Source organism: Adiantum capillus-veneris, chromosome 11 (genome assembly GCF_014529385.1).
Source record: "Adiantum capillus-veneris isolate H3 chromosome 11, ASM1452938v2, whole genome shotgun sequence".
Lineage (NCBI taxonomy): Eukaryota > Viridiplantae > Streptophyta > Polypodiopsida > Polypodiales > Pteridaceae > Adiantum > Adiantum capillus-veneris.
The window spans coordinates 122,331,398-122,359,328 of NC_140941.1; the positions used below are offsets into that span (position 1 = coordinate 122,331,398).

Here is a 27,931-nt window from a genome sequence, read left to right on the forward strand (position 1 = left end):
ATCATAAGAACCTACGGTCGCTCTATCTTGGTACGGTGGGCAGCTAGGCGTGGGGCTACTCCATACATCAAGGCCGGCGAAACTATTGTGTCAAATAGCCACCCCTTCGTCCGAGGCTCTTGGAAGTGTGCATAATGACATTCGATGGAGAGAGAGAGAAATGAAATGAAATGTTATATTAACGTCTTCAAAAGGCCAAAGTGACCTATGAGACCAGAAAGTTACAATGTGGTGTCTCTGATACAAAGTCAGATTGACAAAAAAATTAAATTAAACTAGGATAACAAAATATAAATACTGCGGAATCCTAAACTAATCTGATAGGTGTGAAAGGTGAAAGGCGTAAACTGTGTGAACTAAGCAGTACAATGTGTAGACAATATGGGAGGGAAGTAGAGATCCATCTTCATCTGCGCTCTCGTCGACGAAAAAGTATGGCTCAAATCCTTTGTTGTGGCCTCCTTCGAAATTGTGTAGCTCCTCTTCTCCATCGGGGTCGTCTAGATCTACCTAGCTCCAATGCTCGGTCTATGAGAATGCCAATAGTGCGGGCAGACCTCTCCACTATTGGCTGCTCCTCTGCCTGTTCTTCTGGGTGTACATTATCCAGTGTAAAGAAATATGTGATATGTCTCTGGGGTTGTCTCTCTTCAGCTCTCCTCAGTAAAGTTTCTCTATGCCTGTGTAACTCGAGTAGATATAGCCCAAGACATCTCTGATCCTCATAACTCATGACCCTACATAGAGGCCCAAAACCTTCTCTGAATAGACAATGAAAGCGGCCTTGTATCTCATAGTACACTGTGCAATGAGATATGTAATGTACCTCTGTCTCTGGCTCTAGATGGCATAAGCGGCATATTCTGTTATCTGCTGGTGTCCCTCTGAATCTGCCAGTCTCAATCTCGAGATGATGTGAGGACGTGCGTATCTCGCCAATGGCACAGCGCAAACCATGAGAAAGATACATGTCCATATAGCTAGGTCGAATCACAAACCCATCCCCCGTGAGGTGGAGAAGATGCTCTCTATAGAAAGCCATCTTTGTGCCCAACTCCTGTATTGGCTCTATCCATGTCCTCCTCGTGTCTACTGGATCAGATCCTAACGAATGAGTCTATTAATCTCTACCCGCGTCAGAGACCTCAAGGGTGCTTGTAGAGAGTATTGAAAAGGAGGCAACCTGTCCATGGTGAAACCATGTGTCTGAAACCATGATGCCATCTGTGCATACCAGCATGATGTATCCCCATTAAGAGCTAATTGTCTGGAGGACTCTAGAGCCACCCTGGCATATCTGTCTCTGGTAGTATCCCACAGACTGTGTACAAAGGAGACTGATCTGGTAAGCGCCTCAATCTCCATAGGGGGGGCAGCTAATTCTGCTCGAATGATATCATGCGGTACGGAAGCCTTGAGAGATTTGATTTGATTTGGTATTAACGTCCGCGAGGGGCCAGAAATGACCCATGGGACCTCAAAGTGATACATAGTCTCCCCTCACGGGGGTGTATGGTGTGGTGTGTGTTATTCTCTTTTTGTGTTCCTATGAGTGTCTTTTGATGCTCAAGTATGCGGGTGAGGTATGTTCCGAGAGTTGTAGGGGAGGGGTCTGTCTTGGATAATAGGTCCGCAAAGGTAGAGCAACCGCTTAGAAGTGGTTGAAAATTAGCCCGGATGTGACCGTATTCTGGGCATTCCAATGTCACATGTGCTTCATCTTCGGGAGCTTGCATTGTACATGATGTGCATATCCGTTTAGAAGCATCAATTTTCAGCCAGCCCTCTGTTTCTATTTTGAGCATATGTGACCTTGTGCGCATCAAAGAGATGGCTCTTCGTGCCATGTGGGGCATGGGTGTTCGTATGTGGGCCTGGGCTTCCATTGGGTTTGTGATATACCCTTCCCAATACTTTGTGTTGACATGCTTGCAATAGTATTCAAATTTCGAGCGGTGTTGCATTGTCTTCCACTTGGTGTGGAGGCTATTTAGTAATGCAATTTCAAAATTCATCATGTGTTCTCCCTCCTTGCCCTCCTCAATAAGCATGTCCACATATGTCTCTACATTCCATTTAGCGAACCATTTCTTAATGTCCTGTATGAGGCTCGATGACAGAAATTTGCTTTTTTTTGTCTTTTGCGGCGCACATCCTGTCTCCCATGCAATGCGGGGGATTCGAGTAGTAGGCATCGCTTTGACCTTCATGATATACGTGTACATTTTTTGCAATGCTTTCATTTCTAGTGGTCTCTTGCCTGTCTCCAAGAGTAGCACGGAGTATGGTGTCGTCTTTTTGACCCCCATGTGTCGATATAGAAACTTTTTCTGAATTTTTTCAATTTCATTCCATGTGTGGACTGAAATGCTTGCTCCCCAGATTTCCACTCCGTAGAGGATGGCTTGCACTACGCATGTCTCAAAAATGGTCGCTTTTATCTCCCATCTTTTTATGTTCCTTTGTGTGCACATGTTTTCAAATTGATAGTACTTGGCATGGCCGATGTCAATTCTATTATGTGCGGATTGTCCCCAAGCATAGTTGCACGGGATGTCAATCCCCAAGTACTTGAAACTGTCAACTTTCTCAATTTGTTTCCCTTGATACATGAGGGGGTCATGGATATCCATCTTACGAGTCTTTACAATCATGAACTTTGTTTTGTCTACATTGATTGATAGACCCACATTTTCACAAAAAGCATGTAACGCATCGACCAATTTCTGTAGAGCTGTAATGTCATGGGCGAAAAGAGCCACATCGTCTGCATAGATGAGCATGAGAAGTGTAAGCATCCTGATGGCTGGTTCATCCCCTTCTAGTTGAGGGAGGAAGCTTTCTATTTGATCAATGCACAATCCAAAAAGAGTAGGGGAGAGAGGGCATCCTTGTTTGACCCCCATGTTGCTCGAGAAAGCTTTGGACAGCCCTTCGTGCGTTTTTAGTTGACATATGACTCTGTCATAGAGACGTGCTACCGCACTCCTGAGATGCATCGGTACTTTTATGCATTCCATCCTTTTCCATATACCCATTCTCGGGACCGTGTCAAAGGCTTCAGTGAAATCTACAAAGCAACAGTATAATGTTTTTCCCTTTAGCCGACTCTCTTCCATTAATACCCTGAGTGAAACGAGGTGATCAATGGTGCTATGTTTTGGTCGAAAACCTGCTTGTTCTTTTGCTCGTTTTCCATTTGTCTCTGCCCATGTGCTTATGCTTTGTTCTAAGATGCTTCCCAAAAGCTTTGCCATGCAAGATCCTACCATATAGAGAGAGAGAGAGAGAGAGAGAGAGAGAGAGAGAGAGAGAGAGATGAAATGAAACGAAATGTTATATTAAACGTCTTCAAAACGCCAAAATGACCTATGAGACCAAACTGATACAAATGTCTGGGTACAAAAAAAAATGAAGTAAAGTGCAAGACTAAAACTAAAACCAAAACTAAAAGACTCAATTCGTCACCCTGAAAATCATCATCATCCATGCCAGAGGATGCCCGGCATCGGGCGTTGTCCGAAAAAGTATTGCATCCGTCGCTAAAGAGCTTCGTCAATGTCCACCTCTGTAGATAATCGTACTGGGCGTCTCCCATGTCGTGCTAGAATAGTCCTGATTCTCTACTAAAGCCTCCGTCGATGTCGCGGTCGCTCCCGTAGACGTGGGCGTCTAGCTCTCCCGAGCTCAGTAGCTTTGTCCACTAATATACCTCTGATAGAAGTGGGCTCTAAAGTCTGCTGTGAAGCATGCTCATCCGACTACTGAGTCCCTCTTTTAAAGAAGTCAATGATTTCCCTCTGCGAATGTCTCCCACTACCTGGTCTCCTCAAGAGACTTTCTCTGTGCTTGCGCAGCTCTAGCAAAAACAACATGAGGCATCTTTGATCCTGAAATCTCATGATTCTACCAAACCGTCCAAAGCCCTCTCTGAATAGACAGTGAAAGCAGCCTCGTACCTCGTAGTATATGGACAATGATAAATGTGATGTAACACTGTCTCTGGCTCTATATGACATAATTGGCATATCCTAGCTTCAGCTAGAACTCTCCTAAATCTGCCAGTCTCAATCTCTAGCTGATGCGATGATGTGCGCATCTGACCAATAGCGCATCGTATCCCATAGGATAAACGAGTGTCCATATAGGCGAGTCTGATCACATATCCATCCTCTGTTAGTTGGAGGAGATGCTCTTTATAGAAAGCCATCTTCGTGCCCAACTCTTGTACCGGCTGTATCCATGTGCTTCTGGTATCTAGTTGAATCAAATCCTGACGTATAAGTCTGGTGGTCTCCATCCATGTGAGAGAAAGGGAGGGTGCATCCAAGGAGTCCTAGAATGGAGGCATCTATCCATGCTGAAGCTGTGTGATTGAAACCATGATGTCATCTGCGCATGCAAACATGTTGAGTCCCCTTGTAGTGCTAGATGAAGGGATGACTCAAGTGCTGGCCTCTCCATACATCTCCATCCCTCAGTGCTACCAGATCTGCCTTGATGGTCCACCGAGGGCCCCCAAATCTGACCCCCATAGAGCATACTTGAAGCCACTAGAGTGTCAAAAATCCACAGCTTTTTTCGAGGTTCTTGAAACTGAACCTGCGTACACATCTTCTCCAAACCTCCCAAGCCTGCATAAGCTCTCGTCAATCTAGTCTCTGCTGCCCCCCTCAATGAAAATGCCGGTCCACTGAAGACTACCCCAAAATAGGTGTATGTATCTGTATACTCCACCGTCTCCTGGCCATATGTAAAAGTAGGTGCTGACCTCTTGACCCACTGTGGTGTGGTGTTAAACACCATAACCTTGGTTTTCCCCAGGTTAACAGACAATCCAGAATCGTGGGCAAATGTGTAAGAAGCATCTAAATGACGCAGTAGTGGGATCCATGTCCCTGCCACCTGTGCTCCTCTATCACCATCCCTCTCAATGTAGTCAGCAACCTCATCCACATACATACCAAATAGTGTAGGAGATAGCGGGCAGCCCTGTTTCACCCCAATAGTGGAGTGAACCAAATCAGAAATCCCGTCTAGAGTGCGTACATGCCCCACTACTGACTTGTATAGAGCCATGATCCCCCAAATCAACTCTATTGGAAACCCCATCTCTTGCAATCTGCACATCAATCTACCTCTGGGACGTCTCCCACGTCATCTCCCCTCCTCAATAATGGTTCTCTGTGTCGGAATATGATCAACAGTAGAGAAACCTCTCCTGAAACCCGCCTGTCCTTCTGCCCGTACACCCTCTCTCTCTCTCTGCCAATCTACTCAACTGTTGTTCAAGGATGGATGCGTACAAACGTGTCAATGTGTGTCCAATCATGATAGTGCGGTAGTTCCCACGCTCCATCGGGTCCCCTGACTCGAAGATAGGTACGATCGTGGACAAACTCCAAGTATCAGGTAGGGCCTCGCACATGGCACGGTTTGAACATCACTGCTAGAAGCTCTGAAAGCAAATCTCTGGAATGTATAAAATGCTTTGCTACCAGGCCATCGTGATCATATGCTCTCCTAGTCTTCATCTTGTCAATGGCTTTCTTTACCATCTCGGCAGTAACGCAAGCACGTATGTGGGCATGGCTCTGGCAGATCCGGAAGATGTGGCTGCCCGGAGACTGCGTAAAGAGATGATGCATACAGACCCCCTACCTTGGTAGAAGCGATGACCGGTGGGGGGCAGTGCTCATGGAAGGGTCGCCATTTGGAGAGAGACTCCCCAAAAGTTGTATCTGTTCAAGATCTTTCAATAAAGAAATACCGCAAGGGGTGCCTACCTTAGGGGCCACTGCACCCAGCCAGGAACTCTGCTAGACTGTGTCCCATCTCCAATCTTCCAGTTTTAGTACTTGTTATTTCAGTTCAGGTTGTGATGTGTTTGTTTGTTTTACCGTCTTCTTAATGACTTGCCAATTAACATTGGTATCAGAGCACCAATAAGCTTTTCTTCTACACAGAGTCCACCCCTATTTTCAACAGCCACAATGATGCAGCAGACCTCATGATTTTGACAAAGAGAAGAAAATGAAGAGAGGGAGAAGATGTCGAGGAAGAGGAATCCTCCAAGGAAGAAGCAGCAGGTGATGAGGAAGAGCTGAAAGGGGAGTGCAAATCGCAAGCTGATGTAGGCAATGCTCAGCATTTGAAACGACAGTAGGAAGTGCACTTTCTTATGGAGCACTTACTCAGGATGCTTGCTACACAAAACACATGAAGGCGTCGCCTATGAATATATTTATCGGCAATGAAAGGGATCAGTTGACGCAAAGTCAAAGGCCAAGATCACCTTAAAGGCAAATACATCTACCAAAAGAACGGACCAATTCTCCAATGAGTCGACGACATATTCATAGGGAGATCCAAAAGCAAGTCCAACAACAATCAAACGTGAGTATCTGAAACACGGAATAGCGTTTCATGCATGTTGCCATTCCTCGTTCCACGTTCCGATTTCTCGTTCTGGGTAACTATGATGCCAGTACAAACAGCCTGTTTTTGGTATCAGTTTATTGAAAGCCTTGACTTACTAGACGCTAGAGCTTTTGGGGCATCCATTTTTTATAGATTTTGCTTATAGGCCCAGTGCCTTTAAATATGAGCCTTGGAAGCCCTCTCTAGCAGATCAGAGTATAGTTTCACAATTAAAGAGAGCGTCTTACCCGTAGTTGTAATCTGTGCGGGTAACTATGATGCCAGTACAAACGGCCTGTTTTCGGTATCAGTTTATTGAAAGCCTTGACTTACTAGACGCTAGAGCTTTTGGGGCATCCATTTTTTATAGATTTTGCTTTTGGGCCAGTGCCTTTAAATATGAGCCTTGGAAGCCCTCTCTAGCATATCAGAGTATAGTTTCACAGTTAAAGAGAGCGTCTTACCCGTAGTTGTAATCTGTGACTTTTATGAATTTAAAAGAGGGGCGCCCTACTAAGGCGCTAGCGCTTTGGAAGTGGAACTCTGCCACTCCTTGTCTCATCTCCAACTCTCTTCTGTTCAAGTGTGTTTTTTTCTGTGTTCAGCCGTGTGGATTCACCTCCTCGCTAGAGCCTTGCCAATTTCATTTGACGATATTCGAAGTAGCCTAGAGCTAGAATGGTGCATTACTGGGGTCTCATACCCGCTGGAATCACGGAGCATGATGTATGTGAGCATGCTCACTTTTTTCCATAGTTTCAAAATGATTATTGGAGTCTCATCTGACATCCATTGTGTAATCTAAAGTTTTTGGAGTTTGTTGTTGCTATATAGAATAGTTTAGGGTCAATTGAAACTTTGTATGTGTCGTTGCTATATGAATAGTTTAGGGTCAATTGACGCTTTGTATGTGTTGTTCACTTCTAATTGTTAAGCGTGGTTGCTATATAGAATAGTTCAGGGTCAATTCAAGCTTTGTATGTGTTGTTCAATTCTAATTGTTTAGTGTTGGATGTCTCGGGTGGTACTTGCCTCTATGGAATTATACAATCGTACAAAAGCCTCAACTCAAACTTCATACATTTATGGAGTGATACTTTTGAATCAACCACAAATCTAAAGTATTCTAGATTGTAGGCTTTTTTTTTAAAACATACAATCTTTACGCACCAAATAAATCAAACCATTTAGTACTACGTATCTTACATACCGAACACGTAACATCCGGGCCTCCCCTGTCCTCTGGCACATCAATCTAAATCTTTGGAATTCTCTGATAAACTATCAGCTGATTCCCTTGGTTCTTTGAAACTCTCTGCTGAACTATCAGCTGGTTCCCTTGGTTCTTCCTTAGGACATTCCAAGAAGACATGTCCCTGTACACCACAGCCACATCACTTGCCCTCTTTGAAGTACTCAGCACGTTGCTCTTTCGTCAATTTGGGCCTTGTGGATTTCTTCTTCTGATTCTACTTTCCCTTGTAAGACTCTTGCCCTATTGAGGAGGACACTAGCTTGTTCATATGATAGATCAATGAGCCGGCATGCATACCAAAACCTTCCTTGGCATGTCCCATAGGCTTCTGAATGGATTCTGACTTTTGCTTTAGGCAATACCATAAAATCTCTTTTAGTAGTCCACAACAAAACCACTTGATCTGGTCCTTTAGGGGGGTGATCCTCCAAAACGAGGACATTGGGAAAAAGGTATCCCAAACCTCTGGCAATAGTCAATCAAAGTTTCTTCCTTTGTCATTCTCAAATGATGCCAAGCGGTGATGACATCTTCTTCCGTTAACCAAGCCGAAGTGAGAATTCTATTGAATTTTATCCACTTCTTAGGTGCTTCTCTGTGCAACAGCATAGTAGATCACCATGTCTCGGCGTTACCTTTTAGATAAGAGGCCACCCTTTGTACCTTGGAAGATTCTGAGGAATGTCCTCTCGAAAATGAGATGTCAAACTGTTGTATGAATGCAAGGGCTCAATGGGTGTCCTTGTAGCCTGAACTGCTAGATTGCTTTCTGTGCTTTCTAGACTTTTTCTTGGTCTCTCTCTTTTTCTTGCGCTTTTTCTCATCCTCACTCGAACTATAGTAAGAGGAACTATCGAAACTAATGAAGACGAAGAAAAATCGGGGTCATCCATGAAACAAACACACTTCTTGGATCTGCTAGCTACCTCGCAAATGGATTTCCCGCCCAAATAACCGGGGTAATCTACTGATTTGCTTTCCTTCCGAGAGCGCTTTATGCTTTTCAACAATTGGTTTGTCTTCTTTTCAAGAGCTTCATCAAACTCTTCTTGCAAGTACAATTCCTACTTTTCTACACTTGGCTTTGCTTTCTGCTTCATTGTTGACATAAGAGGTGCATGGATGGCCTCTTGCCATCGAGAGTGCACCTTGCCAAGGGACTGATTCTTCAAGTGCTTTCAAATACTTCGGATTCTGGGAATACTTGATCAATCTTTTCACACACGTGTCAACCTACAAACTACAATTGATGTCGGCAGTCTGTCTTGTCGAGATCCCTTGTCAAAAATTTTCCATGCAAAGCATCAGAGGGAGCATCTCCATTGGTTTCTTCTGTTCCCCCGATGGGATTTGGGTTTTCTTCATCTCCCCACAGACAAGTAGTCGGACAGGTGTCGTCTCTATCAGATTCACTACTAGAACCCATGTGTGTTGCAGAAAGATCCTCCGTAGAAGAAGAATCGTTTGAGCTCTAATACCATTGTAATGAACTTGGACACCCCAAGCCACAGATCAATAGCAAAACACAAACAGAAACTGCAACAATTGAACTAAACTTGAGTAGAGAGAGAGAGAGAGAGAGATAACAGGAGAGTTTTGTCCCCATATGCACTTGCCCAATAGACTGGTGCCCCTTCCAGTATTTCTTTATTATTGCTTCGCAAAGGTACAACTCCCCGAGGGTCCAGCTCTCCGAGACTCTGCATCCAAATTCCCTCCAAAGAGTGGCCCTCAAGGCACCTATAAACAGTACAAAGGATGCCCAAAATCAAAGGCCAAGAAGCACTTAATCGCAAAAGCATCTACTCTCAAAAAGCATGGCGCAAACTGCAAAAATCAGCCAGCGCAAAATTTGGGATTTTGTATAGCAGTGCACCGTCAACATATCGGTGCAATTTGCGGAATTTGCAAACAACCCTCACGCTTTTTGTTTTTTAGGTTTTAGGTCCCTCGGCCGGTGCTCTTTAAATTGGTAAGGGTTAAGTTTTGAAAACCCTAACCCCTAGGCCCCTCCGCTACATCCTCTCTGATGCATAAGTTCTTCTAACCCCTTGTCCTCTCGGCCAATTCCTTAAGTTGGACATGCCACGTCACATACTTGTGGCATACCTTTCCACCTTGAAATTGTGTATTTGAAGGGCCAGAAAAATGTACTCGAGATGCGCTATCTCGCAAGCCATAGATATCCCCAGTCACAACAGTTTTTCATCATGACTTTGATGATATGAGGTATATTTCTCATCCAGATTTTGATGTGATATTCGAAAGACTACAGGGTGGGGAGAGATTTGCAAGATATTCTCTCAAGGATGGTTATTTATAGAGGAAAGCAAAGTCGTGTGTTACAAGGGCTTTGAGGCAAAAGGTGTTGAAGGAGTCATAATCCTTCTTTTGTTGGGCATCGAACGATATAAGCGACCTAAAAAGGCAGTTAAGGGTTGCTTCTAGTGGCCTCAACTCAAGAAGGATCTGAATGAGTTTGTGGTACTTGTTTGGTATGTTAGAAAGTAAAGTATGACGGGCACAAATCGATAGGACGTCTACAGCCTTTACCTATTCTAGATCGACCATGAGAGACTATTGTTTTGGACCTCATCTTCAACCTCCCAAAGACTTAGAGTGGGAATTATGGTATCTCGACTATTGTTGGTAGGTTCAATAAGTGGCTCACTTTGTACCAGTGAAGGAGACAATGAAGGCCGGCTGTTTCTTTCGAACATCTTTCGGAAATAATGGGATGCCTATATCTATTGTGTCATACAAGACCCCATGTTCATGAGTTTGTTTTGGAGAGGAGTGTGTGAGAATGTGGGTACTACAGACAGATTCTTTTTCAACCACAAACCGATGGACTATCAAAGATTACCAACTCGTGGAGCCACTCGTGGAGTTTGCATACAGCAACACTATACATACATCGACTCCATTTGAGATAGTCGAGGGTGGCAAGAATGTTCCGCCTATCTTGTGCACAAAGGACAAGATTGCTCAGGCTGATCGTTCTGTAGAGGATCTAGCCACAGGATTTGCCAAGGTTGAGAAGGCTTTGCAGAAGTCTACATAAGAAAGTAGCAGACAAGCATCGTCGCGACTTGAAGCTAAAGGAAGGTGATTGGGTGCTTCTAAATTTAAGAAGGCACGATTGAGAAAGATGAAGGATAAGAAGAAGCGTTATCCAAAGCTTAGTATGAGATATTATGGGCCCATTCAAGTCTCAAAAAGGATGAATCAGATATCCTTTAAACTTAAGGTGCTAGATACTTTGAAGATTCACAATGATTTTAATGTATTTGTACTACCACCTTTCAAGGGTGAGGTAGCAGAGGACAGGGAGCCAAAGGAGCAAGCCTGCAAAATATTTGGCCTTTTGCATTTACTGCTTGAAGATACATTGTACAGCCCATTTTACCCTATGTCACTCAATAAAACAACATCCTTGGATTCAGAATTTAATGCCTTGAGAAATTATCAGTGGTTATGTACCTGGGACTCGACACTCAAGATAAAAACTCCATGTGATCTGCTGCTCTCCGCATTCATTGCTGTTGCCCCCACATGACGATTTAGAGAGCCACGTTTGAGCACTTCATATGTGGCTTCTGGAGTCTGAACCTCTATTTCTTGAAGCCCTTCCACATACATGCCTATTTTGGCATCCTCATGAATCGCTATATGCAAGTTATCAAGGGAAGCAAGCAGTTGACAATTTATGCACAGCATAAACAGACAGACATTGACCTCAACTTTTAGCTTTTCTAGAAATAGAAAAAATGAACCAGATGGCTGCTGCTTTTCTAAGCTTGGTAGCTCAATAGATAAGAAATTATTAGGAAGAGATGAAGTATGTGCTTATTTCTCATTCCAATATAAACAAATTCGAGGGTTGTTCTACTGCTGCCAAAATCCATGCTTTCAATCCTCCAAACGTAAGGCCTTCATTATCATGCGGTAAATGTGGACTAGTGAGGAAGCAATATAAAAGATGCTACTTGGGACATGGCCCTCATCTCCAATCAGGGTCCAATTTCACTCTTTTTCCAACTTGAACTGAGGAAGGACAGGATAAGGTTAGAATTTGTTTGGTCTACTAAATAACAACTTTGATGCAAAAACAGGAAGGATGCAAGAGTGGTATCCAGTATCCTTATCACATACATGCTCTTTATTTCTAAAGGCCTCGTATATAAGACACCTAATGTGGTATCACCTCTTAAAACCCTATCCTCCTCCCTCACGAAGCATGTAGATTGCCTAAGTGGTTTCAGATACCAAGTGGTGATTCACTTGGTTAGCTATTTGTAAGATTAAGGAAAGGTAAAACAGAAGGTATGTCTAGGCTATTTGGTGATGGACCAAGTGGCAATACACTTGTGGTGCCAAATAATTTGGGGGGTGACTTGGCAAATGACCCTCAGGTGGTAGATCTTTTCTAGAGACTGTTGGTTTGAGAGATTCCATACAAAAAACTCAGGCACATTAGAATCATCCATAGAGTTTGGTGCAGTGCATGCTGCATTGAGGGGAGCCACTCCATTAGTTAATCAACAAAACAACACGTTTGTGAGCATAGAGGTCATGAGGTTTTGATCTTCGCCATAATTAGGAGGTAGTAGGCTCCTAGGAGACTTCTATATGAGAACAATGAATACAAAATTCTATCTCTAGACACTAAAAGTTTGATGGTAAATAATCAAACTAGGGTGGGATTAATTGGTGCATGCGAACATTTGGATGAGTCTAATGTGAAATGTTGGGCCAAGATGTAATGACTAGTTAACACATCTACATGAGTCCAATATGAGATGTCAGAAGGATCTGGTGTCCAATATGAAATTTTGAACCAAGATGTGTTTTATGCATGCTATGTGGTGTATATGCCATGCATGAACTGGCTGATACGTTTGAATGGTGTCAAAGTCAACTGATCTTTTGTGCTTGATAGGTGTAGTCGAGAGCAGCTTCTTGTTTTCTATGGGACGACAGCCCCCAGGGGGGGTATGTCACAAATTGATGACGTGGCATATCTGTATGAACGGCTGGGTCTCTGTATGGACTGATGACATGGCCCCCTGAGGGATTGGCTGATAATGTGACACTATACAGACAACGTGTCAATGTGACACTATATGGCCAGCACTGCTGACATGGAAGATTATCACAAGTAGATCTTTTAACAGTCTTTCCTTACGGGGGATGAAACAAGCATAAGTTTCTTTTGTTGATAGAATGTGTGTAGTTCTTGCTTTTATTGAGCTTGTTTTTAGCAACAGGAACAATTAAAAACAGGAGAGCGTGCCTATTGTATTCAGACTGTAGGAGTGGTCTCTCTGAGCAAAGAGCAGTTGTATTGCCCTTCTTCTTTCTCAATATAGTAAGAAAATACCATCAGGAGCCCCTACGTTAGGGGCCAACTCATCTCCGAGACGACTCCACCTCCCTTGTCTCTTGGAACTGTCTGTTATATGGAGTGTTTGCATTTTCAAATTGTGTTTCGATTTTCAAGCCTGTTCAGTTATCTACCACCTGTGATTGAAGGGCCAGTCAGTTTCAGGAAGAAGATAATAAGTCATCAGATTGATCGCTTGAAGATCATAGCGATGCAATCTCTGCGTGGTTTATGATAGGTTCCTTGCCATTTGCATGCTTATGTTTCTACACATATGACATACAAAGTCCGTACTCCATGTACCATCGTGCAAGCGAGGAGCTCAATGTGAACATAAAATGTCATGCAAGCATTGAGTCTATAGGTGTGACGACCTCAGAGAGCAAGCATGGGAGTCTGACAATCTTGTCTACTACCATTCTTCAGCCATGAATACCAAGGCGGATAGATGACATGAGGGTATGTATGACATGTCTGTAAGCACTTGATTTAATTCTCAAATCGAAGCTATTGTTTGGCAAAGCAACAGTGGGCAAGGATAGTGCTGTTGTCATTTCTCCATATACGAGAAAAGCTAAGGAGATTTCTACTTTGGGGGTTCTATTTCACTCCAGCGCCAGTACACTTACAAGGACCTGAAGACGTGATTGATATACTCAAAGTGCATACAACAGCCCATTCCTGCAATGAGGCACTGGAATAAAAATCTGCTATTCTTCTTCAAAAGTTAAGTGATATCCATCTCGTTGAAACACCAAGGCGAATGTATCAGTGTGTCTCCTCAAAGAGACATCCTCTATGAGGAAGATAGGGTACAAGGCTATTTCAGGTTCAATTCTGGCAGGTTCCAAGGAGCCATCCTGAACAAATATCCATAAGTTACAGGGAATGGCCATTTTCAGGTCCCCGTTCCCAGCCCAATTTCACGTTCCGGATTGCCGTTCCGTGTTTCAGACGTGAGTATCCGAAACAGGGAATGGCATTTCATGCATGTTGCCGTTCCCCATTCCGATTTCGCGTTCCGGGTAAGTATGCAAATATCCTTCTTCACCTTCATTTACCAAGTTTCCTTTTACCCTGGCCTTCCTCCTCTGCTCTCTAGATTAACAAATCCTTTAAAATCCTTGCACTTCATGACAATCAAATATGATGCAAGAATTGACAAAGTTACAATTCTCAGTATGATTCCTGACTGAAAAAAGAAACTGTTTGAATCAAACAAAACCCAAAGGATACTTAGATTTGTGGAATCAGGGCATAGCAGATCCTCAACTTGTTCATTATAAATCTGAAAAGGCAGTTCTCTTCAAGGAAATCCCAAGGATTTTTACAGTTTTTGTTTTACAAAAGACAAAGATACTCTTGAACAAACAAGCAATTACCTGCAAGCTTGAACATCGCACAGAAAATTCCACGTCAACACCACTCTAAGCACATCATCACAAAAGAGAATGTTCTTGAGTTCCATAAATAAGAGAAGAAACCACATTTCCAATCATGTTGCATAAAGGTGAACCTGAGCTTTTTCTGCCGCCAGTATCAAGAAAATTGTCTCTAGGATGCGTGGTATTAACCCACATTTTTCAGTGATTTCCGGTCCCATATCCTCAACCTCGTTAAAGTGTGCATGTAAAGAAGGGCCTGTCCTGACATTAGTTGCAAATTTTATCAGAAACTCGAGTCAATCCTACACCATGCTAGTAGACAACTCAAAGCTAAGATGATGATGGAAGATGGTGTGAAACGAGAATGAAATCAAATTTTATATTAAACCTCTTCAAAAGGCCAAAACGACCTATGACATCAAAGTTACATCCCAATAAAATCTGATACTTTTCCTGGAAAGCTATGAAAGTAGAAAATGAACAAAAAATCTATGATCTAGGTTTGTCATACATTGATGGGTAGGTAGGAGGGGTTGTGAACATGGTAGGGAAGATGAGAGCTAGAGACTATCATGTACATCAGTACATCAATACAAGGGAGGAATGGGGAAATAGGGGGTCAAGGTGTACTACAGCTCATCTCAAAAGATCAAGCACTGGTCTCTCTGTCATAGGGTGCCAATGTCACGGGTTTTAGGGTTAGGGTTTTTGCATCGAGATCATAGACGCTGTGTTTTTGGCCATGTACTGCCTCTCTCTCCCTAGAAAGGTGGTCCATGCCAATCTCTTTGTCAAAGCCGGAATCCTCTATGCCACGCACAGATTCTCTCCTCTTTTATGTCCTTTACTTGCTTCTGTAATTATCTATGTGGAACTAGAAACACTAAATGACACTCGGAATGACCCTCGAATTTTCAACTGACTTGATTAAGTTTTGCAGATCCCGGGCAAGGGGCCTAAAACCTAGCAGAAGGAGAGGAAACAAAAGACCTACCAACTTACTAAAGACTGGCCGAGTGGCCTAAAGATAAAAAGGTTTTGGATTAAAAATCCTAACCCAACCTAAAACCTAGCAGAAGGAGAGGAAATAGAAGACTTACCAACTTACTAAAGAGTAAAGATTGGCCGAGTGGCCTAAAGATAAAAAAGTTTAGGATTGAAAATCCTAACCCAGCCAACTTGCAGATCAATGGCCGAGGGCCTAAAAACCCTAAAAGTCAAGGAAACCTATTTAAAGCGCCCGAGAGTGGCTGAAACAATGTCAGACAAGTTTGTAACCTCAAAATATGATGATGTGGCACCTCTAGGACATCCAGAAACTTGCAGTGGCTTTTTACGAAAATCCCAAAATTTTAGAAAACTATTTTTTTGGTGTAAGCCTTTTATATTATGATGCTTAATGGCTTTGGGGCCTTTAAATATGAGCCTTGGAGGCCCTCTCTAGCACTCTACAGCGACAGACTGCAGAGAAAGTGATCCACAACTGTTGTACCTTGCGAATCATCAATAAAGAAAGAATACCGCAAGGAGCATTAGGGTTTTGGGGCCATTGTAATCTGGGAGTGGAACTCCGCCACTCCATGTCTCTCACGTGGATTCTTGCAAGTATGCTTCTCTCTCTGTGTGCAATTACCAATGTACGTCGATCGCTTTTGGACATGTATGGGCTGATTGCGGAATCGACTACCTATCTTCCAAGCAATCAATCTCTCTCTCTCTCTCTCTCTCTCTCTCTCTCTCTCTCTCTCTCTCTCTCTCTCTCTCTCTCTCTCTCTCTCTCTCTCTCTCTCTCATAGTATTTTATTTTGTCATTTTTATCATTTTGTCATCTTGTTACTCTGACTTTGTATCAGATCCACCACATTGTAACTTTCTGGTCTCATAGGTCACTATGGCCTTTTGAAGACGTTAATATAACATTTCATTTCTCTCTCTTTCTCTCTCTCTCTCTCTCTCTCTCTCTCTCTCTCTCTCTCTCTCTCTCCCCCCCCCCCCCCCCCCCCCGGTGGACGAGGGCGACGACCTCTGCTGTGGACGAGGGCGAGGGCGACCTCTACTGTGGCCGAGGGCGAGGACGACCTTCTGTGGCGAAGGCGAGGGCGACCTATGCTGTGGACGAGGGCGAGGACGACCTGCTGTGGCGAGGGCGACCTCTGCTGTGGACGAGGGACGAGGGCGACCTGCTGTGGACGAGGGACGAGCAGGCTCAGACGTGGGACGAGGGACGAGCAGGCTGAGGCGAGGGCAACCTACTGGTCGAGGGACGAGCTGGCTGAGGCGAGAGCGAGCAGGCTCAGGGCGAGGGCGAGCAGGCTCTTGGCGAGGATCGCGGGCGAAGGCGAGCTGGCTGAGGCGAGGGCGAGCAGTCGTGTTGCCAACGTGCTGGACGAGGGACGAGGCGGCGAGCTTTCTCTCTGCTGGACGAGGGTCCTGGGCGAGCTGCTGAACCTGATCAAGGGCGAGCTGCTAGGCCTGGGGAAGCTGCTGGTCCTGTGTCAGGAGGGCGGGACGAGACCAGCCTGCCAGGGCTAGGGCGAGGAGTCAGCCAGGAGGAGGGCGAGTACCTGGTGACTAGGGCGAGGCCAACCAGGGCGTCCGCTGGTCAGGGCCTTGACTCAGTGCTCGCTTTGTTCTTCTTTCTTAGATGGTGGACCAACCAGTCGAGGATGGTGATGCAAGTAGCTTCACCACCCCACAAAAAATGAAAGCGACTTTCAAGCGGAGGGACAGAGATAGTATACTCTCCCCAAGCTCACTGCGAGCAGGGAAAACCGTCAGAGTCCAAGATGATTTAATGATGGAAAGGGTTCAAGTGATGATTAAATCTGAGCTCATCTTTATGAGAGATGACATCAGGAAAGAGATGTACGCAAACGCAGATAGTTATAAGAATTCTAAGTATGCAGATATGAGGAAAGAATTAGATAAAGCGATGCTTGGTAGGCATGATGAGATGTATCTATCTGTGAAAGGGGAGATGCAGGCTCTAATGCGTGCAAAAGTGAATGTAATGGAATGTATTATGCAGAAAAAGTTGGATGAGGCAATTACAAGCTTTGAATCTTGGAAAACCAATGTGGAAAAATGCATGAAGGAAAAAGATGCAGTGATTGCAGAGCTTAAAGGGGAACAAGCACTTATTTTGCGTTTCCCGACTTTGGAAACAAGGAAGGAATTCCTGAAGAAGAGACCAGCACTTAAGAAAACTGGAATATTTATGGGGGATGACCTTACTTTAGCACAAATAGCACATATGCAAGAGTTGATGCCAGAGATCAAGGCAGCAAGGGAGAAGGGAAAAATTGCCTTTTGCAGAGGAGGGAAAGTAGTGGTTTTGGAAAAACGCACAGCATGACGGTGCGAGACATATGGGACCACACTCCGGATGGCGGCATGGAATTGTAATGGATCATATAGGCTGGATGTGGGTGCCTTTGAAGATAGCTTCAAAGATAGAGACCTTGTCTTTTACTCAGAGACACATCAAAAATTTGGACAGTTGATGCCAAGTGTGACTGGTTATTTATGGGAGACAGCTTGTCGGCCAGACGCTAGATCCCAGCATGGAAGTCGAGGTTCAGGAGGGGTAGCAGTCTTATTCAAGGAAGAGTTGCATCCGCTATTACAAATTGTCCGGAGAGATGACCAGGCGAGATACATGTGGGTGAGACTGAGAGCTGAGACAAGCAGATTCTTATACATTGCTATATGTTACTTTCCCCCTAGCACATCAGTCTATACCTCACCTAGAGGGCAATCCCCTTTCTCTATACTTGATGATGACAAATGGGAGTTCTCTAGAGATGGAGATATCATTCTCTTGGGAGACTTTAATGCCAGAACGGCCAACTCCCAAACGGTATTTTATGATACCTCGGAGGAGATGCTTAGAGAGATGGATATATCGGAGATGGGACTTGACAGACACTCACAGAATAAAGAGCACACAGAGTATGGGAGATATCTCATGGAGATGACAACTACGCATGGTCTGGCCATACTTAATGGTCTAGAGATTTTTCCTTCGTCTGGGGGATTCACATGCTTTCCACACAGACATGGGGCCAGTACAGTGGACTATGTCATGACTTCACCGAGCTTCATCTCTCATATTCAGGATCTCAGTGTGGGCCCTAGGCCTGTTGGAGTAGCAGTGGACCATGCTCTCCTGACTTTGTCAGTCTCTTTCCAGTATAGTGTCTCTCAGACACCACGAAGGAGTGCACACACACGGTATACTTTTACACCAGAGACGGATTCAGTTTATGTGGAAGAGATTTACAGACGGCTGGGGGCAGCCGAGTCTATATATACAGTGGAGGAGATCACCACTTTATTGACGGAGATCTTGCATGGGGCAGCAGCAGAGGCATACCCACACACGCAACCAGATCAGAGAAGACGTTCTAGGAACATGCCTCAGAATAGTTGGTATGATGAGGAGTATAGAGAGATGAGAGTTCAGATTCAGAGCGAGCTTATGCTTGGAGTCATTACATATAGACAATCTCGGATTGCCCTTCGGCGTTTAGTGCGACGGAAGAAGCGGGCCTTTTTAGCCCAGATGGAACGTGATTTGTATCAGCTCTTTTTGAGCCGAGATTCAGGTGAGGCCTGGCGTCTCTTCCATGAGCACTCACCTCCTCCAGTGATAACCTCTCCCGAGATTTGGGGTCAATATGCAGCATCATTATATACAGTACCTGGGCAACCACCATTACCAGACCCTCTAGAGCCATGTCCAGCCACTAGTACCTTCTTTACCACTGAGATGGTGAAGAACACCATTAACAGGATGAGGACTAGGAGAGCATATGATCATGATGGTTTGGTGGCAGAGCACTTGATACATGCTAGAGATTTACTGTCAGAGGTTCTTGCGCGGTTGTTTAACCGTGTCATGTGTGAGGGACTACCCTAGTCCTGGAGATTATCTACTATTGTACCTCTATTCAAGGCAGGGGACCCCACGGTGCCAGGGAACTACCGTACTATTATGATAGGGCACACATTGGCACGGTTGTATGCATCCATTCTTGAACAGCAACTGAGTAAATGGGCAGAAAATGAGGGCATACGAGCAGCAGGACAGGCTGGATTCAGGAGGGGTTTCTCCACTTTGGACCATATTCTTACACTCAGAGCCATTATTGAGGAGGGTCGGGCACATGGGAGACAGATGTATTGTTGCTTTGTGGACTTCCGCAAGGCATTTGACACAGTGCCGAGGGCCAGATTGATGCACAGGCTACTGAAGGTGGGAGTACCCACAGAGATCATATGGGGGATCATGGCTTTTTACGGCTCAGTGACTGGCCAGGTATGCACTCTTGAGGGGATTTCTGACATTGTTCATTCCACTATTGGAGTGAAACAGGGGTGTCCTTTGTCCCCTACACTTTTTGGTATGTATGTAGATGAGGTCTCTGACTACATTGACAGAGAGGGTGACAGAGGCGCTCAGCTGGCAGGGACATGGATACCTTTATTATTATATGCTAATAATATTGTGTTGATGTCAGAGTCGCCAGAGGGCATGCAAAGACATTTGGATGCATTGCACAACTTTGCAGAGGATAGTGGACTATCTGTGAACCTTGGTAAAACCAAGGTTATGGTGTTTAACACCACACCACAATGGGTCAAGAGATCGGCACCTACACTCGTATATGGCCAGGACACTGTGGAGTACACAGATGAATATACATATCTGGGGGTGGTATTCACAGGACCGAGGTTTACCCTGAGGAGAGCAGCAGAGACTAGACTATCCAGAGCCTATGCGGCATTGGGAGGGCTAGAGAGGATGTGTTCGCAGGTTCAGTTTCAAGAACCACGAACAAAACTATGGCTCTTTGATACTTTGGTTGCTTTAGCTATGCTTTATGGGGTCCAAGTTTGGGGACCATCTGTGAATCATGACAGTTGGAGGAACATGGAGAGACCCTTGGTATTTATGATATCCCGGATGATTAGAGCCAAGGCCTCTGTACCACATGCAATTATTCGAGCGGAGGTAGCCGCCCCTCCTATAGAGATTGAGGCTCTTACCAGATCAGTGTCCTTTATGCACAGTCTATGGGATACACATAGAGGCAGATATACTAGACTGGCTCTTGAGTCTTCTAGACAGTTAGCGATGCAGGGAGATGCATCATGTTGCTATGCACAGATGACCTCATGGTTTCAGAGGCATGGTCTCAGCATGGATAGATTGCCTCCCTTTCAGTACTCCCTGGATGCACCCTCCCTGCCAGTCACACGGACGGAGATCACTAGACTCATTCGTCAGGATCTTATACAGTTGGACACCAGGAGGACATGGGTAGAGCCGATACAGGAGTTGGGCACGAAGATGGCTTTCTACAAAGAGCACCTTCTCCAACTTTCAGGAGATGGGTTTGTGACTCGTCCGAACTACATGGACACTCATTTATCTCATGGTCTGCGATGTGCTATTGGTCAGATTCGCACATCCTCACACAAGCTGGAGATTGAGACGGGTAGATTCAAAGGGATACCGCCGGAGTCTAGGATATGTCAACTATGCGGTAGAGAGCTAGAGACAGAGCTACACTACATATGCCACTGCACTGTGTATTATGAGATACGAGGGCGCTTCCATTGCTTATTCAGGGAGGGTTTTGGACCCCTAGATAGAGTCATGAGGTATCAGAATCAGAGATGCCTTGGCCTATATCTACTCGAGCTACACCGACATAGAGATAGTCTGTTGAGGAGACATGGAGTAGGACAGTCGCAGAGACAGATCACAGACTTCTTTGGATCGAGGGAGCCAAGAGACCAACCACCAGCACAGGGTTGTACCCGCATTCATACGAAAGGCACCCTCATTGACAGGGCGATTGAGCTCGGGAGATCGAGACGACCACGACCGAGACACAAGAGCACACTACATCGACGGAGACTCCAGCAGAGGATCAGAGGCATTCTAGCATGACACCCAGATTGTCATTGAGGGCCTATTCTACATTTTCAGATTTCAGATTTCACACTTCATTTTCAGTTTCATTTTTACTTTCAATACTTTTTGTACTTGTACTTCAGACATTGTATTAGATTCACCACTTTGTATCTGATAGTCTCATAGGTCATTTTGGCCTTTTGAAGACGTTAATATATCATTTCATTTCTCTCTCTCTCTCTCTCTCTCTCTCTCTCTCTCTCTCTCTCTCTCTCTCTCTCTCTCTCTCTCTCTCTCTCTCTCTCTCTCTCTGTGTGTGTGTGTGTGTGCAGCCCTATGCTTCCATTGTATCTGCCTCATTGCAGAGCCAGCTCAATCTGCTGGGGAGATTTTGGTGCATTGAGAACATAGAGGAAACATTCAACTCCAGCTTGCGCGCCATCAGCTCTCAGTGCTCGCATGAAAGGACTAAAGCGCGAGGCTAAAGGCCTGTGGCATGAGGGAAGGGCAGCGTGAGGGAAGCTCTCTCCGTGAGCAAGTCTCAGGGCAGCAAGGTAGCAAGCTGGCCCTCTCTCTCTCTCTCTCTCTCTCTCTCTCTCTCTCACATGGACGTAATGACTACTTCGCCGGTATGTAAGCCCCATCCGAAGGCAACTTTTGTGCTTACAAACAAGCGGATTACACAAATGGAGAGGGAGATGAAAGACTGGAAAGCCGATATGGAGGGATGGTGGAAAGAGAAGGCCAACCTTCTTCAAATGTTTCTCAACGAAGGCGCGCAGTGGAAGAAAGAGAAAGAGGACATGCACGCAGAGCTACAAGCAATTAAGGCGGACTCCAAAGCACTTAAAGAAGAGGTCTCAGCTCTCAAGCGAGAACTTGCCGATAGAGCGAGCAATGGACTAGAGGAGGCGGAATTCCAGCCTTCGGTAGTAGAGGAAATCAAGGTCATCAAAGAGCAAGTACGGATGATCAAAGAGAAGGAGAAACAAAAGATGGTAAAGACGTCTTCGTGCATGAGTGCGATCACGAAGATGCAAAAGAAGGCGGATGAGGCCGAGAAGTGGATAGAAGTCGCTAAGTAAGGCAAGGGGAAAGAAACCACATTCGTCCCCACTCCTACAATCATCAACATGACTCTAGGAGAACAACAACGAAGGAAAACTAGAGCTTTGCATATAAGAGTAACCGGTCTAAAAGACCGAGATGATGTGGAAGGGAAAGTTGAAGAACTTCTCCGCATGATGGGTAGTGAGGCTACTCATACACAGGCATGGAGGGTGGGGAAGAAGACACAAGGCAATGGGGTGACTTCAAAAGAGAGAGCTCTAATCATTCGTTTCCCATCCATGGAGGCAAAGGACTTCTTGAAGAAGCGTCCTACACTAAAGAAAATGGGCATATTCCTTGGAGATGACCTCACTCTCACACAGCTTGCGCATATGAGAGGGGTAATGCCAAAGATTCAAGCGGCAAGGGAGAAGGGAAAGACGGCCTTCTACAGAGATGGCCGGGTGGTGATTGTAGAGCGGCGCTCCACATGACAGTGCGAGACCCGTGGGACCACCCTCAAAGTTGCCACGTGAAATTGTAATGGATCTATGCGACTTGATGTGGGCGCCTTTGAGGATAGCTTCAGGGGAAGAGACATCGTCTTCTACTCTGAGACACATCACGCCCATGGGCAGTCTATGCCTCACATCAGTGGATATAGATGGGAGACTGCCTATAGACAGGAGACATGATCAGAGCGCAGAGGGTGGGGATCAGAAGGAGTGGCAGTGTTATTCAGGGAGGACTAGCAGCCATTGATACATATAGCCCGCAGAGATGAGCAAGCTAGGTACATGTGGGTGAGGCTGAGAGCAGAGACAGACAGATATCTTTACATTGCTATTTGCTACTTTCCCCCGAGCACGTCAGTGTATGCACCACCCAGAGGACAGTCCCCTTTCTCTATTTTGGATGATGACATATGGGAGTTCTCTAGAGATGGTGACATCATCATTCTAGGGGATTTCAATGCTAGGACTGCCCATCATCATACAGTATTTTATGATACTTCAGAGGAGATGCTGAGAGAGTTGGATGCTGCAGAGACAGGCCTATCCAGACTATCACAAGATGGAGAACACAATGAGTATGGACGACACTTGATAGACATGGGGACTGCACATGGATTGGCCATCTTGAATGGCCTAGAGAGATTTCCCGCCTCAGGGGTTTTACATGCTTTCCACACAGACATGGAGCCAGCGCAGTGGACTATGTCATGGCACAGCCGAGCCTCATCTCTAGTATCCAGGATCTCACGATTGGACCCAGACCTGTTGGTGTGGCAGTGGATCATGCTCTTGTGTCAATGACCATCTCCTTTCAGTTTAGTGTAGCACACAGGCTACGGACAACAGCCCCTACTCGCTACACCTTCACGTGGGAGACAGACTCTGTATACATAGATGGGATCTACAGACGCCTATGTACAGAGGAGCCAGGGCGACCTCTGGAGGAGCTTACTACTATATTGACACAGACACTACATGATGCAGCAGCAGAGGCATACCCACATACCCAGCCTCAGCAGAGACGCCGTTCGAGGAGCATGCCCCAGAACAGTTGGTATGATGAGGAATGCCGGGACACTAGAGCTAGACTTCAGAGGGAGGTGCTTTTGGGGGACATCACTCACAGACAGTCACAGATTGACTTCCGACGCCTAGTGCGGCGGAAGAAGAGGGCATTTTTGGCTCGGCTAGAGCAGGATCTATATCAGTTGTTCTTGTCAGGATTCACGTGAGGCATGGCGGCTCTTTCAGGAGCACTCTCCCCCCCCCCCCCCCCCACCATCACTTCTACAGAGGACTGGGGCCAGTACGCATCATCTCTGTACACAGTTCCTGAGCAGCCCCCCCTTCCCAACCCCCCCGATCCATGCCCACACACATGTGCTTTTTTCACTGCAAAGATGGTGAGGAAGGCCATTGACAGGATGAGGACTGGGAGAGCTTACGATCATGATGGTTTAGTGGCTGAGCATTTCACACATGCCAGAGATCTACTAGAAGAGCTTCTAGCAGTGATGTTTAACCGTGCCGTGTGTGAAGGCTTGCCTGATACTTGGAGCCTATCTACTCTTGTACCTATCTTCAAGTCGGGAGACCCTATGGAGCCTGGGAATTATCGCACTATCATGATTGGACACACATTGGCACGGTTGTACGCATCCATTCTTGAGCAGCAGCTGAGTAGATGGGCAGAGAGGGAGGGGATACGCACAACCAGGCAGGTAGGGTTCAAGAGGGGTTTTTCTACTCTTGACCATATCTTGACACTCAGAGCCATCATTGAGGAGGGTAGATCGCGTGGGAAACGGATCTATTGTAGCTTTGTGGATTTCCGCAAAGCTTTTGACACAGTGCCTAGAGCTAGATTGATGCGCAGATTACAGCAGATGGGAGTACCCACAGAGCTCATTTGGGGGGTCATGGCATTATACAGGTCGGTCGTGGGGCAGGTACGCACCTCAGAGGGTCTATCCACCCCGATTCACTCCACTATTGGGGTGAAGCAGGGCTTCCCGCTCTCTCCTACTCTATTTGGTATGTATGTGGATGAGGTTTCTAACTACATTGAGAGAGATGGTGATAGAGGTGCACAGATGGCAAGGACATGGCTTCCATTGTTGTTATATGTTGATGATATTGTGTTGATCTCCGACTCTCCGGAGGGGATGCAACGTCACTTGGATGCTTTGAATAGGTTTGCTCAGGAAAGTGGTTTGTCCGTCAACCTTGGTAAAACCAAGGTCATGATATTAAATAAGACCCCACAGTGGATCAGGAGGTCAGCACCAGCATTCACATACGGCCAGGCGACTGTGGAGTATACAGATGCGTACACTTACCTCGGAGTGGTTTTTAGTGGGCCAACATTTTCATTGAGAAAGGCAGCAGAGACTAGACTGACCAGAGCCCATGCAGCATTGGGTAGATTGGAAAGGATGTGTTCACAGGTTCAGTTTTTGGAGCCTAGGACGAAGCTCTGGCTCTTTGACACTCTGATGGCTTCTGCATTACTTTATGGAGCTGAGATCTGGGGACCTTCATTAGATCATCACGGGAGGACAGGCCGCAGTGATGGATGGGGGGACATGGAGAAGCCTCTGGTCTCTATGATCTCACGGCTCATTAGAGCCAAGGCCTCAGTACCACGTGCTATTGTTCGAGCAGAGCTGGCTGCCCCCCCACTAGTGGTTGAGGCGCTCACCAAATCGGTCTCCTTCATACACCGCATGTGGGAACTTCCCAGAGACACATATGCTCGCCTTGCACTTGAGTCCTCTCGACAGTTAGCCATGCAGGGAGATACAGCATGCTGGTATGGGGAGATGACATCATGGTTTCAGGCGCATGGGTTCAGCATAGACAGATTGCCTCCCTTCCAATACTCACTGGATGCACGACTTCCGGTTAGACTACTGACCATGGAGGAGATTGATGAGATCCGCCAGCGACCGATGCTGGATCTCTTGTGATCTAGCTATCTCAGCTAGCTGTTGTTCACACCTAGTAGTTTAGGATTCCATAGTATTTTATTGTGACATTTGTCATTGATGTCATCTTGTTACTCTGACTCTGACTTTGTATCAGATCCACCACATTGTAACTTTCTGGTCTCATAGGTCACTTTGGCCTTTTGAAGACGTTAATATGACATTTCATTTCTCTCTCTCTCTCTCTCTCTCTCTCTCTCTCTCTCTCTCTCTCTCTCTCTCTCTCTCTCTCTCTCTCTCTCTCTCTCTCTCTCTCTCTTAACAGGGATACATCATGCTGGTATGCTCAGATGACATCATGGTTTCAGACACATGGTTTCACCATGGACAAGTTGCCTCCTTTTCAATACTCTCTTCAGGCACCCTTGAGGTCTCTGACACGGGTAGAGATTAATAGACTCATCCGTCAAGATTTGATCCAGTTGGACACGAGGAGGACATGGATAGAGCCGATACAAGAGTTGGGCACAAAGATGGCTTTCTATAGAGAGCATCTTCTCCACCTCATGGGGGATGGGTTTGTAATTCGACCTAGCTATATGGACACGCATCTTTCGCATGGTTTGCGTTGTGCCGTTGGCCAGATACGCACGTCCTCACATCAGCTCGAGATTGAGACTGGCAGATTCAGAGGGACACCAGCAAATAACAGAATATGCCGCTTATGCCATCTAGAGCCAGAGACAGAAGTACATTACATATGTCATTGCACAGTGTACTATGAGATACGAGGTCGTTTTCACTGTCTATTCAGAGAAGGTTTTGGGCCTCTATCTTGGGTCATGAGTTATGAGGATCAAAGATGTCTTGGGCTTTATCTACTTGAGTTACACAAGCATAGAGAAACCTTACTGAGGAGAGGTGAAGAGAGACATCCCCATAGACAGATCACATATTTCTTTACACTAGATACTGTACACCCAGAAGAACAGACAGAGGAGCAACCAGCGACGGTGGAGAGGTCTACCCGCACTACTGGCATTCTCATAGACCGAGCATTGGAGCTAGGGAGATCTAGACGACCCCGAGGGAGGAGAGAGCTACACAATTTCGAAGGAGGCTATGGCAAAGGATTCAAGCCATACTCTTTCGTCGTCCAGAGTGCAGATGAAGATGGATCTCTACTCCCCTCCCATATTGTCTTCACATTGTACTGCTTAGTTTAGGATCCCGCAGTATTTATATTTTGTTATCCTAGTTTAATTTATTTTGTTAATCTGACTTTGTATCAGATACACCGCATTGTAACTTTCTGGTCTCATAGGTCACTTTGGCCTTTTGAAGACGTTAATATAACATTTCATTTCATTTCTCTCTCTCTCTCTCTCTCTCTCTCTCTCTCTCTCTCTCTCTCTCTTGCAGTGGATCATGCTCTCTTGACCTTATCAATCTCCTTCCAATACAATGCCTCTCAAGTACAAAGGAAGAAGACACACACAAGATATACTTTCACGCCAGAGACTGATTCAGTCTATGTGGAACAGATCTATAATAGGATGTGGGTAGCCGAGCCAGTATATACTATAGAGGAGATTACTTCTCAGCTAACAGAGATACTACATGGAGCAGCACAAGAGGCATACCCACATACTCAGCCAGATCAGAAGAGAGGATCTGGGAACATGCCTCAAAACAGTTGGTACGACGAGGAATGCAAAGAGACGAGAACCCAGGTCCAGAAAGAGCTTACACTTGGGATCATCACATTTAAGCAGTCTCCGATTGCTCGTCAGCGTATAGTACGTCGCAAGAAAAGGGCATTTTTAGCCAAACTGGAGAAGGATTTATATCAGCTCTTCTTGAGTCAGGACTCACATGAGGCCTGGCGTTTATTTCACGAGCACTCATCGCCTCCGACAATTACTTCTCCTAAGATTTGGGGTCAATATGTAACATCATTATATATGGTATCTAGACAGCCTCCATTACCAGATCCGCTAGAGCCATGCCCTGCTACTAGTACTTTCTTTACTAAGGAAATGGTGGAAAAAGCCATTGATAAGATGAA

General features: G+C 45.5%; 1 protein-coding gene across 1 annotated transcript in view; it reads right to left on the reverse strand.

Moving 5' to 3' along the window:
- Window positions 1–27,931, reverse strand: part of LOC147447937 (uncharacterized) — a 203,992-nt gene that overhangs the window by 108,154 nt on the left and 67,907 nt on the right. Inside the window, exons 4-7 of the mRNA XM_086523707.1 lie at window positions 14,578–14,702; window positions 14,444–14,488; window positions 14,298–14,349; window positions 11,159–11,343 (exon numbers count right to left, since the gene is read on the reverse strand). Coding sequence (XP_086379833.1) covers window positions 11,159–11,343; window positions 14,298–14,349; window positions 14,444–14,488; window positions 14,578–14,702 — 407 coding nt within the window. The remainder of the gene's footprint in view (window positions 1–11,158; window positions 11,344–14,297; window positions 14,350–14,443; window positions 14,489–14,577; window positions 14,703–27,931) is intronic.